Source organism: Pseudorasbora parva, chromosome 17 (genome assembly GCF_024679245.1).
Source record: "Pseudorasbora parva isolate DD20220531a chromosome 17, ASM2467924v1, whole genome shotgun sequence".
NCBI lineage: Eukaryota > Metazoa > Chordata > Actinopteri > Cypriniformes > Gobionidae > Pseudorasbora > Pseudorasbora parva.
Genome location: NC_090188.1, coordinates 37,293,815 through 37,311,782, shown reverse-complemented (window position 1 = coordinate 37,311,782; position 17,968 = coordinate 37,293,815). Strand labels below are relative to the sequence as shown.

The 17,968-nt window shown below is 37.5% G+C and overlaps 1 protein-coding gene across 1 annotated transcript in view; it reads left to right on the top strand.

The window, feature by feature from the left end:
- Positions 1–5,580: 5,580 nt before the first annotated feature.
- spred2b (sprouty related EVH1 domain containing 2b) overlaps positions 5,581–17,968 on the top strand; it is a 44,320-nt gene continuing 31,932 nt past the window's right edge. The window contains exon 1 of the mRNA XM_067420784.1: positions 5,581–6,031. Coding sequence (XP_067276885.1) covers positions 6,006–6,031 — 26 coding nt within the window. The 5' untranslated portion in view covers positions 5,581–6,005. The remainder of the gene's footprint in view (positions 6,032–17,968) is intronic.

The window sequence follows — 17,968 nt, the reverse complement described above, 5'->3', positions numbered from 1 at the left end:
TTCTCTTCAGTTCAGCCCCTCATTCACTATAGGGCTCAGGTCAGGAGTGGGAACAGGCATGGCAGAAGCTTCATTTTGTGTTCAGTGGCACATTTGATAAAATGTGATAAAAGATAAAAAGGATAAACAAGGCAGTTTATTATTTTTACAGCTATATTTGATCATATTTACCAGGGGTACCAACAATTTTGACCACCATTGTAGTTGCAGTGTTCTGCCTTATACTGTCTCATGCATATATTACATTACATTACATATATGTCCAATATTTGAAATATATCATTGTTCAGTGCCAATCACAATTTATGTAACTGGGTCTTTTTTTACTTTTTTAAAATACTTTTAAAACATTTTTTATCATAGTGTAACTGCCCGATGCTGATTTAAATAAAGAATGTGTTTTTATATATTTTCTGCTGTTATTTGTTCTTTTTTTTCTTCTTTTTTTTAACCTCAATATCATACTCAAGTTGACATTTAAGTTCAAAATTAACAAACATCCATATATATCATCCTTCATTCAAAAAGTGTTGTGTCATCATCTGATTCACTAAGGTAAGCCTATTATAAGTATTTTATGTTGTAGAACTGACTGGATGGTTTTTGCGGGAAATTGCGTTCATACAGTCTTGTTCAAAATAATAGCAGTACAATGTGACTAACCAGAATAATCAAGGTTTTTAGTATATTTTTTATTGCTACGTGGCAAACAAGTTACCAGTAGGTTCAGTAGATTCTCAGAAAACAAACAAGACCCAGCATTCATGATATGCACGCTCTTAATGCTGTGCAATTGGGCAATTAGTTGAAAGGGGTGTGTTCAAAAAAATAGCAGTGTCTACCTTTGACTGTACAAACTCAAAACTATTTTGTACAAACATTTTTTTTTCTGGGATTTAGCAATCCTGTGAATCACTAAACTAATATTTAGTTGTATGACCACAGTTTTTTAAAACTGCTTGACATCTGTGTGGCATGGAGTCAACCAACTTGTGGCACCTCTCAGCTGTTATTCCACTCCATGATTCTTTAACAACATTCCACAATTCATTCACATTTCTTGGTTTTGCTTCAGAAACAGCATTTTTGATATCACCCCACAAGTTCTCAATTGGATTAAGGTCTGGAGATTGGGCTGGCCACTCCATAACATTCATTTTGTTGGTTTGGAACCAAGACTTTGCCCGTTTACTAGTGTGTTTTGGGTCATTGTCTTGTTGAAACAACCGTTTCAAGGGCATGTCCTCTTCAGCATAGGGCAAAATGACCTCTTCAAGTATTTTAACATATGCAAACTGATCCATGATCCCTGGTATGCGATAAATAGGCCCAACACCATAGTAGGAGAAACATGCCCATATCATGATGCTTGCACCTCCATGCTTCACTGTCTTCACTGTGTACTGTGGCTTGAATTCAGAGTTTGGGGGTCGTCTCACAAACTGCCTGTGGCCCTTGGACCCAAAAAGAACAATTTTACTCTCATCAGTCCACAAAATGTTCCTCCATTTCTCTTTAGGCCAGTTGATGTGTTCTTTGGCAAATTGTAACCTCTTCTGCACATGCCTTTTTTTAACAGAGGGACTTTGCGGGGGATTCTTGAAAATAGATTAGCTTCACACAGACGTCTTCTAACTGTCACAGTACTTACAGGTAACTCCAGACTGTCTTTGATCATCCTGGAGGTGATCATTGGCTGAGCCTTTGCCATTCTGGTTATTCTTCTATCCATTTTGATGGTTGTCTTCCGTTTTCTTCCACGTCTCTCTGGTTTTGCTCTCCATTTTAAGGCATTGGAGATCATTTTAGCTGAACAGCCTATCATTTTTTGCACCTCTTATAGGTTTTCCCCTCTCTAATCAACTTTTTAATCAAAGTACGCTGTTCTTCTGAACAATGTCTTGAACGACCCATTTTCCTCAGCTTTCAAATGCATGTTCAACAAGTGTTGGCTTCATCCTTAAATAGGGGCCACCTGATTCACACCTGTTTCTTCACAAAATTGATGACCTCAGTGATTGAATGCCACACTGCTATTTTTTTGAACACACCCCTTTCAACTAATTCAACTAATTGCCCAATTGCACAGCCTTAAGAGCGTGCATATCATGAATGCTGGGTCTCATTTGTTTTCTGAGAATCTACTGAACCTACTGGTAACTTGTTTGCCACGTAGCAATAAAAAAATATACGAAAAACCCTTGATTATTCTGGTTAGTCACATTGTACTGCTATTATTTTGAACAATACTGTACGTCACTCGCTGTGTCTGTCATAGAGAAAAGTCGCTCTGGCTATTTTGACACGTATGGTGAGAGATTGGCATAGGTTAGTTGTCACAACTAGCCAGAAAGGTTGATGAAAAGAACCTACAAAAAAAATAAAATTGTGAATCAAAATGGGTGTGGCTTGACTTTTCAGAGAGGAAGAGAACTGGGATTTGTCAATGTTTTGGAAATGTCGTCAAAGCGTCATGGAGATATTATGGAGATATGATAAAGCGTATATGGCGTTATTGTAACTCAACGTGTGAGTAAAGTATTTCATTAAACCGATACATTGCCATATGTAACACACTAACAGAGTTAATTGTAATTGGATCAAATTCCACAATCACGCAGAGCCTCAACCAAAACAATATCCTTCCGCAAAATGAATGCAGTCTTGTTTTTCAACCACTAGATGGCCAAATAACTTGTGTCCATTTATTCTAACACTGCAATCATTTTGCGGTGTAGTGTACCTTTTCTGTAAATGTTTTCCCACTTTTCTTATGATCAAACATTTCCCTAAGCTGCCAATGAGTAAAGTGTCACATGATCGTGGGATGGTGAGGGGTGGGCATCACAATGGTGTTCTTATCTTGAAGAATAGGTCTGAATGTAGTTGTTGATTGTGATAACCAGGGTAGTTAACTATTCTCAGGTGTTCGAAGCTTGCTTGAGTTTATAACCTGAAAAAGCACCTTGCTGATTACTTTATGGCATCTGAGATACTTTGATGAGGTTTGCAAATGGTGCTTATAAACAGTATTGGTAGCTTTCACTAGAAGTCATTGTGTATTAAACTGATTTGATGAGGAATGCTTCTGAGGGAGTCCTGATTTGAAGAGATCAATAAGGAATTTGGGCTGTCACTGGTGAACGTTCCCCTCAGTTCTCAAAATACCTCGCTGGTCCCTTGATCAAAGCGCGTCTAATCCTCAGCTTTCCCACCGAGTCAGAAGTTACACAGATAAGGAGTCTGTGCTGTCCACCTTTGACCCTGATTACACTTCGGAGGAAGTGGTGCTCAAAGTAGCACTTAAAAAGCCTTTTGTTGTTGTGTAATGTTATGCATCACTGCTCACATAAGGTGGACAAAACAAAAAATATGGAAAAAAACATTTTTTTTCACAGGCGATTTCAGAAATATCTTCATTTTAAAAAACAAAACAAAAGCATAGAAGTCACGGATGACCTGTTTAAGGTTTGTTATAAAAAGCCATATACAGTACATGTTTTATTTGAAGATGATTGATATGATTATGAATTCACTAAGAGAAACACCGAAAGACATGATTCGTGTTATCTGATACACTGTTTTTATTCATTTTACTGAAGAACAGATCATCCATATCAATTTACATAATTTATTGGGTAAAAAAAAAAAAAAAAAACTTAAAAGAGTATTAAAAACATATATCCAATTCCTAATTCTTAATAACAAAGTTACACTCTCAAAAATTCTGTGTAAAAAACAACAACAATGTTGGGTCAAATATGGACTAACCCAGCGATTGGGTTGTCTTAAGCAAATAATTAACCCAACTGCAGGATTAAAACAACCCAATTGCTGGGTTAGTCCATATTTGACCCAACATTGGGTTAAAACAACCCAGCATTTTTTAGAGTGTATACACTGTACAAAACTGTATGATCAATAAGTCAACATAACATTGTCAAAATAAGTTATGTGACAATGACAATAAATACATTGTTCCAGTATTTACTGCCATCTAGTGGAAACGGCCAGAACTCTCTGCAGGGTGCTAGAGCACAGGGCTTGAGTTACACACTTTATTAAATCTACACTGTGTAACTTTTTTAGTTTATTCTTAGCTAAAAACACTTAGTTCTTTCAAAAATATATGTGCTCATTAATGTATATTTACTTCTTTCAAGTAATAAAGTATTCTCGTAAGTTTATAATATGCCATTAAAAAAATACAAACGGGTGAGGGGTTCGAATGCTGGTTGCCATGTTGCCCCTCCATCTTGAAAGTACATTAGCCAAAGAGGGACATACCCGTACATTCAAGCTTCGCCTTTGGCGTTTTAACACTCGATGGCACTCATTGACGAGGTCGAACCATAGACCTTAAAAAAAAAAAAAAAACTGGATTGCCATGTTAATCTTGGACTAAATCGGCCACCGTAGGAGTTAAAACGAAATCGGAATTGAGAGGAACAGAAACTATTATTCACTGGATGGTCATATACCTTTACACCACTAGATGGGGGAAAATATCACACAGTGGAGCTTTAAAAATGAATTTATAACAAAAAAAATCAAAAATATTACAGCTCAGACAACATATACTTAAATGTTTATCACTTTTAGCAGTAACTTCAATGGGTTTCCTGTAGCCACCCAAATTATGTATTTAGACCACTGTATGTGTATGGGATGCTTTTCAATTTAGGTAGGCCAAATCCAGACGGAAATTCCCAGAAATAATCACAGAGCAATTGGTTACCTGGTTGCTTAAAATTGTAAGTCCATTAAAATAAACTAAATGAGTTGATACAATGAAGGAGATTGGTTTAATCAACAGAAACTCAAAATGTTATCTCAACCACATAAATTAAGTTGATTTGACAAAATAATTTTTATTTTTTAACAGTGTGGATGTAACAAATATTTTTAAAGCCAGGGATGCCTGAAAAATACATTTCAAATATACATCTGGAGTAGGGCATTATACTATATTTCACTGTAGAGTTTTATGATGTTTCATTTTGGTTGTTGCAGATAAAGCATGTATTTTAAAGCATGTATTTTAAAGTATATTAATGTATTTTAAAGTATATTATTTTAAAGCATGTATTTTTTTTTTGATAAGCATGTATTTTAAAGCAGATAAAGCTTTATGCTTTATAAAGCATAAAGACATCACACAAATCATATGTGATTTTTCACGGCTACTTAGGACATGCTAGCTGGCAACATAGGATTCCATTCATTAAGCTAAGCTAACGGTGACCCTGCGGAACTAAAACAATGCATGCACTGAGACAAAAATGCATTTGCGCAAATATCTAAATGTAGGAAAGAAGTTGAATAAGCCCTTTTTCTCAAAACGGTGGAGTGTTCCTTTAAATAAAACTCGTTTTTTATTTAATAAATGTAAATGTGAGAATTATCCATATGCATAACGTTCTTTAAATAGCTTGCAATCTCGATTAGCTACAGCCAGACGTTCTTCCAAACAATGTGATCTGGAAAACGATTCCCACTGATTTAAAAGGCGTTTGGCCTGCAGTGTGACGTCATCGCTTCCGCCCTCTCTTCCTCCCTCCGTCCCTCCCTCCCTCCTCCCCCCGCGCGCTGCTGCTGCTCGCGCTGGGCTCGCGCTGTTGCTGCACAACAATAATCCAACATGGAGTAATCAGAGATGGGGCTCGTTGGGGCCACCCTCAGCAACATCAACGCACATTTCATCTAAGGGATTATCGGGAATACACTCAAGCACTCAAAACTGTGGGAAATTATTCGGAGGGATCTGATTTAGGCTTCTTTAGTCCAAGATCCTCCAAGGTTTTCATCAGCAACTGGTTAGATCCAGTGAGAGGAAAAAAAGAAAGAAACGAAAAAACCCATCAAGACGGAGAGGAGAGAGAGCAACAAGAAGACACTATCAGACGAAGGAAATGTGAGGGATTATTTGGAAAAAGAGCGGCGTAAAAATGACGAACGAACAGAGTGCACCCATTGTGGGATTTTTTTGTAGGTGAAACGAGAAAATGATTGAAGAAACACACCCAAACGAGTAAGTACCTGGAAAGAAATGTCTTTTTTTTTCGTTGTTGATGTTGGGTTTGTCTTTTGTTCTGGACGTTTGTTCTCATGTCACATCTTCTATGGGTTGATTAAGTCGAATCGCATCCGAAGATGTTGCTGGAAAAGTTTGGTAAACTATTTTACGTTGAAATGTTGAGTGGTATCGTCAGAGGGAGGGGGGGGGGGGTCGTCGGGCCCTCTCCCACTGATAGTCTGAAGGAAGGAGGGAGGGGGGAGAGATGGAGTAGGGGTGGAACGGAAATATTTGGTAAAGGGATTTGATGTTTTAAAGGCCCTTCCTTAAACATTCCTACGTGTTTGCACGCCACGCGTTGCTTAGCGCAGCAGAGCCATTTTGTTTGTTTGTTTTGTTTTTCTGAACAATTGGGCTTGCTTAAATATTGACCAGTCATAAAAACCCAAGTGGTTTTATGTTCTAGAAAGTCTGTTGCGGTGGTCGGATATATCCGCCATTTGTTTTCTTCTCAGGCGCTTTGAATCGTTCTCATTTGCATACAGTTCATTCATAAAAACACCATTTGACTTTGTTGGCTCGGTGACAATGCGTCATAGGGCTGTTTAGTCAGTTAAATTGGGCTATTTTAAATCATAAATGTTTGTTTACCTCGTTTACCCTAATAACATGACACGGCGGAGCTTTTAATGTAATAGTTGTACGATATATTTGCGGGTCTCTTCGCCTACACGCGTTATTTATTTGTTTTTCACCGACTCGACGGGTGGGCACTAATAGGCCACGCATTATTATAGCTGTATTTCCTAATATTCTGCCCTTCCGTGACAGAATTGCTGTCACACGTTAACAATAGTGGCCTCACGGATGAATTGGAGTCAGTCTGCCAGCGCTTGTCAAACGGAAGGGCGAAGGGCAGAGGAGTTGTTGTTTGCGCTCATTCATAAAAGCTGTAACCTTCAGCCGCTCCATTCATGACTGCAGCGATCGCTTCAGCGATAAGCCGCGATCCGCGTGCGTCAAGAATACACGACACCCCCGGTGAATAGGTAAACAATTAACTAATGTAGCCATTCTTCTACAGCTGATTGATTGCTACATTGCAAGAACTGCAAAATATTTTTTGTATTACAAGTTTTCTGAAATGTTAGTTTTAAATATGCAAATGATGCGTTATCTAATTAAATATACACTAATTTGAATGGATTTCTAGACCAAAAGGTTAAAAAAAGATATAGTTTAACATATTAGAGTTTTTATCATTCTATAAATCAGAAAATACTATCATCATCCAAAAAAGTCAACAAAAAGTAGTAAATTAGGCAACCCCCTCTGTAAAAGCCTTCAGAACATACAGTATGAATACAATGGAGAAGTTTGGTGTATTAAAGTGCTACTGAAGTGGAGATTTCTGACTAATAAGCGGCCTTTAAAGATATAATGTAAATTAAAAATACAGACGCAAATAGATACGTGCTATAAAATCTACACTTAGAGGTGTATTTTGGATGTTTTCTTCCCACTATTCTGAAAGAAAAAAAAACGTTATCAAAAGCCCAAAATCTCAAAATTGACAGATGAATGAAAAAAGAGTATTTTTGCCTGTAATGTCTCGCCTTAAAACGATTCACACGTTTGCAAGTGTACCTACATAAACAGGCAGGTGCAACTAAAAGGTGAGTTACAAATGAAAACAAACCTTGCATACTTGCTAATACTGTCCATGAAGTTATTACACATTACCCTGGAGATTTATGAAAAGTTACAATATTTCCTCCTTAGTAAAATCATTATATCGTGAATATTAAATGTTTATAACAAGTTTATTAATGCTCATCAATATAAAGTACGCATTACGCAGGTGGTTAAAATCGTTAAAGCTAAATTTGATAGCTGAAGTTGCTTACGCTGGTAGTTAAGTTCAGGTTATAAGTTACTGTGGTAATACTGTTACAATAGGAATCACTTTAAGTGTCTAAGTACTATGTACTAGCAATCTTTGATACAATGCACTTGTTTTTACATTGTATAATAAAAAAATACCTGCTCATAATTGCATCTATAATTTCCCTGTTGACCCATAACCTAACCCTAACCACCCATAAACCAGACCACAAAACCCGTCCCCAACCTTACTCACATCCCATTTTTTTTTTTTTTTTTTTTTTTACAATATGCACACAAGAAGGTTCATTATAATATCTTGGTTGCACTTTATTTGTTAACACTTTATTTTAAAGTGTTACATGTGACAGATTACACGTAGTTACTATAGTAATTACTACAAATCTTGCTTAATTACGTATCCTAATTCTAACCCTAAGTACATGTAGTTATTATTACTAGGTACTTAAATGAATAATAACTCCGTAACACGGACACCTTAAAACAGGGTTAAAATGTACTTACTATAGGGTTAGGGTTTGAGGGTTAGTTGCATAATGCATAATTTGCTTTTATTGCTATAGTAAGTGCATGTAATATAACAAGGACACCTGTAAACCTTTACAGTGTAAAATCTTTGATACAGTGCAATTATATTTGTAAGTATGTTTTTAGTAGCCTAATATTAATGAACAACATTACTACAGGGTTAGGATTAGGAATAGGGTTTGGTTAAATTGCATGTGATTATTTTTACAACAACTACATGTAACATATGTGTAACAAGGTCACAAGGACACGAAAAAAACCCATTTGATTTTAGTAGTCACAGTAAAGGTAGTAACACTAGTAAATGATTGCAAGGTTACACATTGTATACTCGTCTCTACCATGTTATTTAGGGACTTGCAGGCTTCGATAAGGTTCTTGTTACCCAATAGGATGAATGTGTTATGACACAGACCAGTCATTTCAATCCTATTGATCTCTGTAATAATGCTCCCAAACTAACATTTGACTAGTATAGAAGACAACAGTGCTAAATGACTTTCAGAAGAGGTCACCCAGTCCCCAACCATTCCCAATCCGTTGCCCCGTGCAGGAAAAATCGATTTGAGATCCTCTTTTCAATCTGACTCATACGAACAGCCTCGGCACAGACTGTGTGTGCCCTAAATGAGAGTATTACTTTGTGTATGATTATCCTTATGTTTACACTTCAATGCATATTTTTTCTGACATGGTCTAGATTATAATATAGTTTTAGAAAAGAATCATTATGACAGCACTTAGCTCCTAACGTCTGATATTTTTGACATGCTCGCTTGATCTGCAGCAATAATTAACCTTAATGTCTTAAAGCGATGAGTCCTCAATGTTTCAGGAGCAAGCTCAGCAGTTTTAGAGCCCTGTGTCTCTCTTTCTATTAATTTGATTTAATATTGGTAATGTTAGCCATTTAATTCCCTTTAAGAGGATGTTGGACTGTATTGCTTTCCCTGGCTTTTGTCTGGAAAAAGAGCTTTATTTAAATCTGCTTATATTCTGATCGGGTAGTGTTTTTTGAAGTGTAATAAACTGAGGATTGGCTGTTATGCTACTGTGACCTGAAGTGTATTATTTATATTCATTTATCGTTAATGGGATGCTTATGTACTTGGCTTTTGATTTATATTCAGTGACGTATTCGAATGCAACAAAAGTCCTTGAACATTCCTGATGATCATTATTGTGGTTGAAACCTGAAGTTTAAGGCGATGAACATTCACACTAAGGCAACTTAGTTTTTTAAGTTAAACCAGCAATATTTTGTCCTGCTCAGGTTATGTAACCAATAAATGAATGTTGAAGCTGGCAAGTATGTGCTTTGCAAGTTAAGTGAGTTTTTTAAGACTATAAATATTTTATTGAGCTACAAAAGAGGTGGTAATAATGGTTTGCGTAGTAAATATTAAGACTGCGCGATTATCAGAATTACCGAAATATAAAATTTCATTTATTTAATATGCAAATTAACCACAATAACTTTTGTTTTGTTAAGTTTTAAGTCGCAGTTTTGGGGTGTGTTTGTCCGATGACATTTGCAAGACGATCGACAAGCCGAACATAATAATGTTAAACATGTACATAGATTATATCATTATCAGTTTTTAAATCATTTAAATTGATTTTACACAATTTCACATTATTTAAGTTATAACATCACACTGCATGTGCATTTAAATACAATTATCAAAATTTCATGGAACCGTGGTGAATTAAAGATGTACAGTTGTCGTTTAGTCTGACAGATTTCCATTTCAGAGTTCAAGAAGTGCTTTTCTTATTTCCCATTATCAGACATTATGAATGTGTTTTACATCCTGTGGAAAAGAGGCAAGGGCCAAATGCTCCTGCCCAATCTTCCAGGCTGTTAATTTTTCTATTTGATTGTTTCCTTAAATGTTTTCTTGGTCAGGCCAAGTAGTAAAATGCAATGGTTTATTTGTGAAAGCCACTCTGCTGTTGTAAAGCGGGCTGTCCAAACAGAGCTCCCTCCCAGTCCTCTGGAGAATGAAAGCGTTGTCAACTTCTCACCCCTCAGTGGTCCTGCTGAGAAGGGAACACAGATAGCTCTTCTGTCACGGCCCAGACAGGAAGCCATTATCTGCGCTTTATTGAACCTGTTGTTCTTTTTCATTCAATCAGCCCAGCCCAGGCCCCCCACCCCACCCGAAAACATTGCAGAGCCAAATGAGGTCTTGTGAATTTCAGCGCTCTCATATGGAAATTCGCATATGTCCACTGGAAGTCCAGTCAACTGCACAAGTTCTTTTATTCAGTGTGCTTCCACAGCCCAGTGACCGGCCATTCAATAGTAAAGCCGACGGATAACGAGGAGACTTTTGCCAATGCGATCCGTTGCCAGCGAATAGAAGTGGCCAAATGTCATCTTAGCCCAACTTTCCAAGTTTGTTAACTCTAAATCAGACTGATTCAGACTGAACTGAATATCAAATGAAACGGGACACCTGGACATGAACAATAGCTTTGGTATTATTTGCCGCCATTATTTAGCGCTCTTTGTGTCCTTTCTGGCCTTAAGGGTTGGTTTTCCCCCTTCTCAGGTTGAGGATGTAGTTGATATGACACAGATCTATGGCTGAATAGCACTTTATTTAGCATGTAACCGTGTGTTTTTGGTGTCCATTTTTGTATGTGTGTGTGTTTGCTTTTGTGAAATATCAGGACACAAATGTATATAATGACATGCGTATGACACAGGTATTACAAGGAGAGGGTGAAATATGAGGACATTACCCATGCCCCCACTTTTCAAAAGGCTTATAAATCATACATGATGAGTTTTTTTGTTTTTTGTTGAGAAAGTAAAAATGCCGAATGTTTCCTGTGATGGGTTGGTTTAGGGGCAGGGGCAGTGTAAGGGGATAGAAATAAGGTTTGTTTGTACGGTATAAAAACCATTACGTCTATGGAATGTCCCTACATTTCACAAAGACAAACGTGTGTGTGTGTGTGTCCGTGTTTGTGTCCCATTATAGGGACAAAATGTCCCAACAAAATAGCAATATCTGAAATCCTTGTCCTTGTGGCAACATTTTTTGGTCCCCATGAGGAAAACCGCTTATAAATCAGAGTGATGCTTTTTTGAAAATGTAAAAATGCAGAAATGCAGAAAGTTGTCTGTGATGGGTTGGTTTAGGATTAGGGGATAGAAGAAGACAGTTTGAGTAAAAAAGCCATTGTGTCTATGGAAAGTCCCCATAAAACATGAAAATAACACGTTTGTGTGTGTGTGTGTGTGTGTTTGTGTCTTTTTTCACACAAAAGCCAATATGATACGCTCTCTACAGCAATATTTTAATTATTTTTTTAAAATATCGGTCCTTATTTTAGGTTGTCAAATGGTATTACCATTAGATTAGTAAGTTTATGTTATTTGTAAAACATAAACATTATGGTATAAAAATTAAATTTTCATGCTGTTTTAATTGGTTTATACCAAATACGTGACAGTTATACCACTTGACATTGCTAATCAAAACTTTTGTTTAAAATGGTGTAAAGATGTTTCAAATGAAGGATAAATGTGAATGACGGCTACATTTCTAAAGACATGTTTTAAACTAGATGGTTAATAGATTTTCCCTTTATCTTCTTCACACATGCACACAGACATTACCGTTGAAACGTTTTGGCTATTTGACTTTAAGAGAAATGTCTTCCGCCCACCAAGGCTGCATTTGTTTGATCAAAACACACTATAAAGAGTAATAATTTATTTTTAATATTGTAATTTATTCCTGTGTTTTCAAGATCATTACTGCACTCTTCAGTGTCACATTATCCTTCAGAAATCATTCTAATATGCTCAAGAAACATTTCTTATTATTAGCAATTTGTTACTTGTGAATAACTTCATTAAACACATGTTTTACTGCCCCCAAGCCTTTGAACAGTATAGTGTGAATATGTGTCCAATGGCCGTCTTTGGCTACTGTGTCATGTCTTTTTCCAGCGTCTCGCTTCATGAGCTTTGTGTTTTTTAGACACATTGTCAAGTTGATAATAGTTCTGCTTTTGACACATGTATCAATATCAGTTTATAACAATGGGCCAGTCATGAATCTAATGGTGGGATAAGCATTTGAGCTTAATAGTTATTTAAATTAGTAATAACATACTTGAGCATGTAGTTTCTGTGCCGCGAGCACAGAATTTGTACATAACTTTGTCATTTAATATAGTGTAATGCCTTTTCAACATTAATGTTCCTTCTGAAGTACACAAAATAGACTTGCTTTAAAAAAGTGAGTCTTGTGTTTCCCCGTCTCTGTCTTTTGTAGTGTGCTGTGAGCAGGGCCAGGCAGGGTTACACAGACCTTATCTAAGGAAGTAACACTCTGCCCTTATCAGGTTTGGTGTAACTGTTTAACCCACCTGCCAAAAGAGGCGGAAACCACTCTGGCCTGCATTTATATATTGGTTTTCCATTACTTGCCCAAGGATTTTTTTTTTTTTTTTTTTATGTGTGCCCTGTGCCAGATTGGCCGTTCAGTGGGGTTAGGGGGCGGTTTGAGTGAAATCATTCTGAGCTCTTTGTGTGAGGAACAGACTTACATTTAAAGGGGCCATGTTTTAAAACGTCATTATTTAGTATATTGGGTGTACTATAATAGATCAAAATGCTTAATGTTCCAAAAAACATACTTTTTCGCATACTGCGTGTTATTGCAGCACCTCTATTCTCAATCTTTTTTTCCCCTCGTTTCAAGAAATATCTGCGTCCACACGAGATTACAAAAATGGACTAAAAACGATGTAGTTTGCATGCCAGGCCAGTGTGTGGCACTGTAATTCTGCCACAGAAATACACTAAAAACGGAGAAGAAGAGTTGTGGCTAGAAGGGGTAAAGCAGTGGTCGGAGGTGAGGCAAAATCTCACAATAAAATAACAATAAATACATTTGCTACTTAACAGATGTGTTTTATTAATGCCTACACCTACCCCAACCCAAAACATACCCTTACAGGTATGCAGATACGTTAATTAAATGAGCCGATATTGATGTGCGCATGCCCAGTGCCTGTAGTTGTATCCCTTACATCTTTCACCGTGCTGGACGTAGTGTGATGACTTCACCGTTTCAGAAAATATACGGATTCGCTGTACACACGAAAATGGAAGATGATCGTTTTCAGATTTATCCGCTTTGGGACCCGGTTTCGAAAAATATCGGATGCATGCTTTAATGCAAAATTTATACGTATACAGCTAAACGCGTCTCCGTGTGGACGGGGCCTGAAATGCTCTAATTAAGTTCCGGTTTCTACAAAGCCCCCCTATTCCGAAAAAGCCCTGGGTGCTCTACAACACTACAATTCACTCAAACCGTTGGGTATCCGTATGCCTTTGAGTCACTGTAACGCTTGCCCTCGGTTTTTAACCGTTTGCACATATTCAAAACAATCTGGGAGTCAGTGATGTCAAATCAGACACCTCTTTGTCACTTTTTTATCTTTAGAGTTTTGCAATTGCAAAATGAGACCATGTAGTAATCAAGTAGCTATAGTCAATTTTGATTTCATGGTGTATTTAAAAAATGCAGAGGTGGACAAAGTACAGAACTTCATTACTTGAGTAAAAGTAACAGTACTATTGTTCAAAAGTAAATGTCCTCTTTTATGTCAACACATTACTTTATTATCGTTGTATAAATGCACATTATGCTATGATGGTTTAAGCCAGTCAGTGATGCTTCATCCGACATGCTAGCATAAGACTAACTTAAACTAATTTAAATACTTGTAGAAAAGTTACAATGCCCTTTACAAAGCTGCTGTCGCTTTAAGGCCTACTGCACGGATCCAATACACTGATACACATCTGATATATCTAACTGTTTATGTTCACTTAAGACATAATCAACTTTATTTATGTGAATACTCGCCAAAAAGAACATTTTTACATCCTTCTTCTTCCATTTTGCTATAAACTATAAATGTTCAAAAATGCTGGGAAATCAATGACCTTCACGTGACCCTAGAAGAGTGCAGACCCTTCTGCAAAACCCAAACACCTTTTAAAGAAGAAAAATCATTCACTGATTTTCAAAGCTGCTACAGAAACGACTTTCGACTTTGAGGACCTTGATAGAAATGTAGTGGAGTAAAAAGTACGACATTTGTCGTTCAAACGTTGTGAAGTTAAAGTCATACGTTTCCAGAAAAAAATAATACTCAAGTAAAGTACAGATACTCAAAAAGTGTACAAGTCGTACTAGAGTAAATGTACTTAGTTACTGTCCATCTCTGGAAAAATTAAACCATTGATTTAACATTGGAGTATTTTCATTTTTCATTTTATTCATTCTATTAACCCAATAAGCCCACGTTAGACCCATGCATAGCCCTCACATGGTAAAACCATTATCCGCTTGTTAATTCGTGATGTAGGGAATATTGTTTTCCGGGTCCAAGCCTCCATTTGTTTCAATTGAGAATACTTTCTCAACAGCCATTTATGAGCACTATTTATTCACATCAAACTTTTAAGCTAAGCTTTTAAAACGTTACAGTGTACACTACAGTCTCTGAGCTCATGGACACCAATATTTTAAAGATTTATAAAAGACAACTCACTCTCTGGCCAACTGAATTTCACAATGGAGATAAAAGTTAGGATCATGATTTTCTAGTAGTATTATAGCATGCCATGAGTATATTTTAGCACCGTTTGTTTGTTTGCTTTTGGTATCTCTTAGATCGCTTGATCCCGGAAACTCTGACACGTGATTTCAGACTTAAAAGGTTAGTTCACCCAAAAATGACATTTCTTTCATTAATGACTCACCCTAATGTCGTTCCACACCTGTAAGACCTCCGTTCATCATCGGAACACAGTTTAAGATATTTTAGATATCCCACTTGCTGTCCACGTCCAGAAGGTAATGAAAACATCATCAAAGTAATCCATATGTGACATCAGTTGGTTAGTGAGACTCTTTTGAAGCGTCGACAATACATTTTGGTCCAAAAATAACAAAACAAGACTTTATTCAGCATTGTCTTCTCTTCCGTGTTCCTCAAATAAAGAATCAAACGGTCATGATTCAAGATTCGGATCGCGTGTCAAACTGGCAAACTGAAATCACGTGACATTGGTGATACGTATCACGAATCAATCTGCTGATTCACGACCATTTGAATCTTTATTTGAGGTTTGAAAACAAACGCGGAAGAGAAGACAATGCTGAATAAAGTCATATTTGTTTGTTATTTTTGGACCAAAATGTATTGTCGACGCTTCCAAAGAGTCTAACTAACCAACTGATGTCACATATGGACAACTTTGATGATGTTTTCATAACCTTCTGGACGTGGACAGCAAGTGGGCATACACTTACATTCAAAGGACAGAAAGCCCTCGGACTAAATCTAAAATATCTTAAACTGTGTTCTGAGGATGAACGGGGGTCTTACGGGTGTGGAACGACATTAGGGTCGTTAGTGACAAATTTCATTTTTGGGTGAACTAACCCTTTAACAAATAACAAACAAGATTGCTTGAATACCCTAAAATAATTTTCAGGTAAACAATTTTTTGGTTCTTTTTATTTTACTGTTTTACAAGTTAGCTAGAATTGGGATATAAAAAGAGCACACTGTAGCTGATAGAGTGGCTAAATGATTGTGTCCCATCCCCCAGAATTCACGTGTTTGCCCGGAGAGAGAGAGAGAGAGAGAGAGAGAGAGAGAGAGAGAGAGAGAGAGAGAGAGAGAGAGAGAGAGAGAGAGAGAGAGAGAGAGAGAGAGAGAGAGAGAGACCCCGAGTGAGCGCTCTACTGACTGAACTGAGTGTTGCAACACTCATGTGATAAATGTCATGTGTTCATATGTCTACTGAATGTCCGCTGCACCACTGGACTGAATAATGAGGCCATCCTGTACTCCTGTCCACATTCTGCTCTTATTCAGGAGTATGGTGCAGTTTGGTGCCTGCAATATGTTTTTCCTCTTTACATTAGCAAAGATGCAAAGGGAGTAAAAACCAGGCACCAATGGAAACTGTGTACTGACCCCAAACATGCAAATGGTACAGCACATGAAGCATACAGGCATAATTTAGGTTGCAAACAGGTGGTTTTTAAAAGTTTTATTATTGCAAATCTATCTATGAAAGCATGAACAATGGAGGAAAACAGTCACCACCCATTTCTACAGAAGCTATATTTTTTTGCTGATAAAAGTATGAAGTAATTTAATGAAAGATGATAATAGGTTTAGGTGCATGTGGAATCTCATATATGAAATGAAACATCTTAGTTCCAGTGAAAGAATGCTGCACTACAACCAGTTTTGCCAGGCACTGGTGTTATTTATCAACATTTATCTATCATAACATGAGAATTAACCTCACTGGTTCTTGAGGAAGCTCAAACGTGCTGCGTAACACGAGAATGAACCTCATTGGTTCATTACTGAAGCTCAAACGTGCTGCGTAACACGAGAATGAACCTCATTGGTTCTCGCTGAAGCTCAAACGTGCTGTGTAACACGAGAATGAACCTCATTGGTTCTTACTGAAGCTCAAACGTGCTGCGTAACACGAGAATGAACCTCATTGGTTCTTGAGGAAGCTCAAACGTGCTGCGTAACACGAGAATGAACCTCATTGGTTCTTACTGAAGCTCAAACGTGCTGCGTAACACGAGAATGAACCTCATTGGTTCTTACTGAAGCTCAAACGTGCTGCGTAACACGAGAATGAACCTCATTGGTTCTTGAGGAAGCTCAAACGTGCTGCGTAACACGAGAATGAACCTCATTGGTTCTTACTGAAGCTCAAACGTGCTGCGTAACACGAGAATGAACCTCATTGGTTCTTACTGAAGCTCAAACGTGCTGCGTAACACGAGAATGAACCTCATTGGTTCTTACTGAAGCTCAAACGTGTTGCGTAACACGAGAATGAACCTCATTGGTTCTTACTGAAGCTCAAACGTGCTGCGTAACACGAGAATGAACCTCATTGGTTCTTACTGAAGCTCAAACGTGCTGCGTAACACGAGAATGAACCTCATTGGTTCTTGCTGAAGCTCAAACGTGCTGCGTAACACGAGAATGAACCTCATTGGTTCTTGAGGAAGCTCAAACGTGCTGCGTAACACGAGAATGAACCTCATTGGTTCTTACTGAAGCTCAAACGTGCTGCGTAACACGAGAATGAACCTCATTGGTTCTTGAGGAAGCTCAAACGTGCTGCGTAACACAAGAATGAACCTCATTGGTTCATTACTGAAGCTCAAACGTGCTGCGTAACACGAGAATGAACCTCATTGGTTCTTGAGGAAGCTCAAACGTGCTGCGTAACACGAGAATGAACCTCATTGGTTCTTACTGAAGCTCAAACGTGCTGCGTAACACGAGAATGAACCTCATTGGTTCTTGAGGAAGCTCAAACGTGCTGCGTAACACGAGAATGAACCTCATTGGTTCTCACTGAAGCTCAAACGTGCTGCGTAACATGAGAATGAACCTCATTGGTTCTTGAGGAAGCTCAAACGT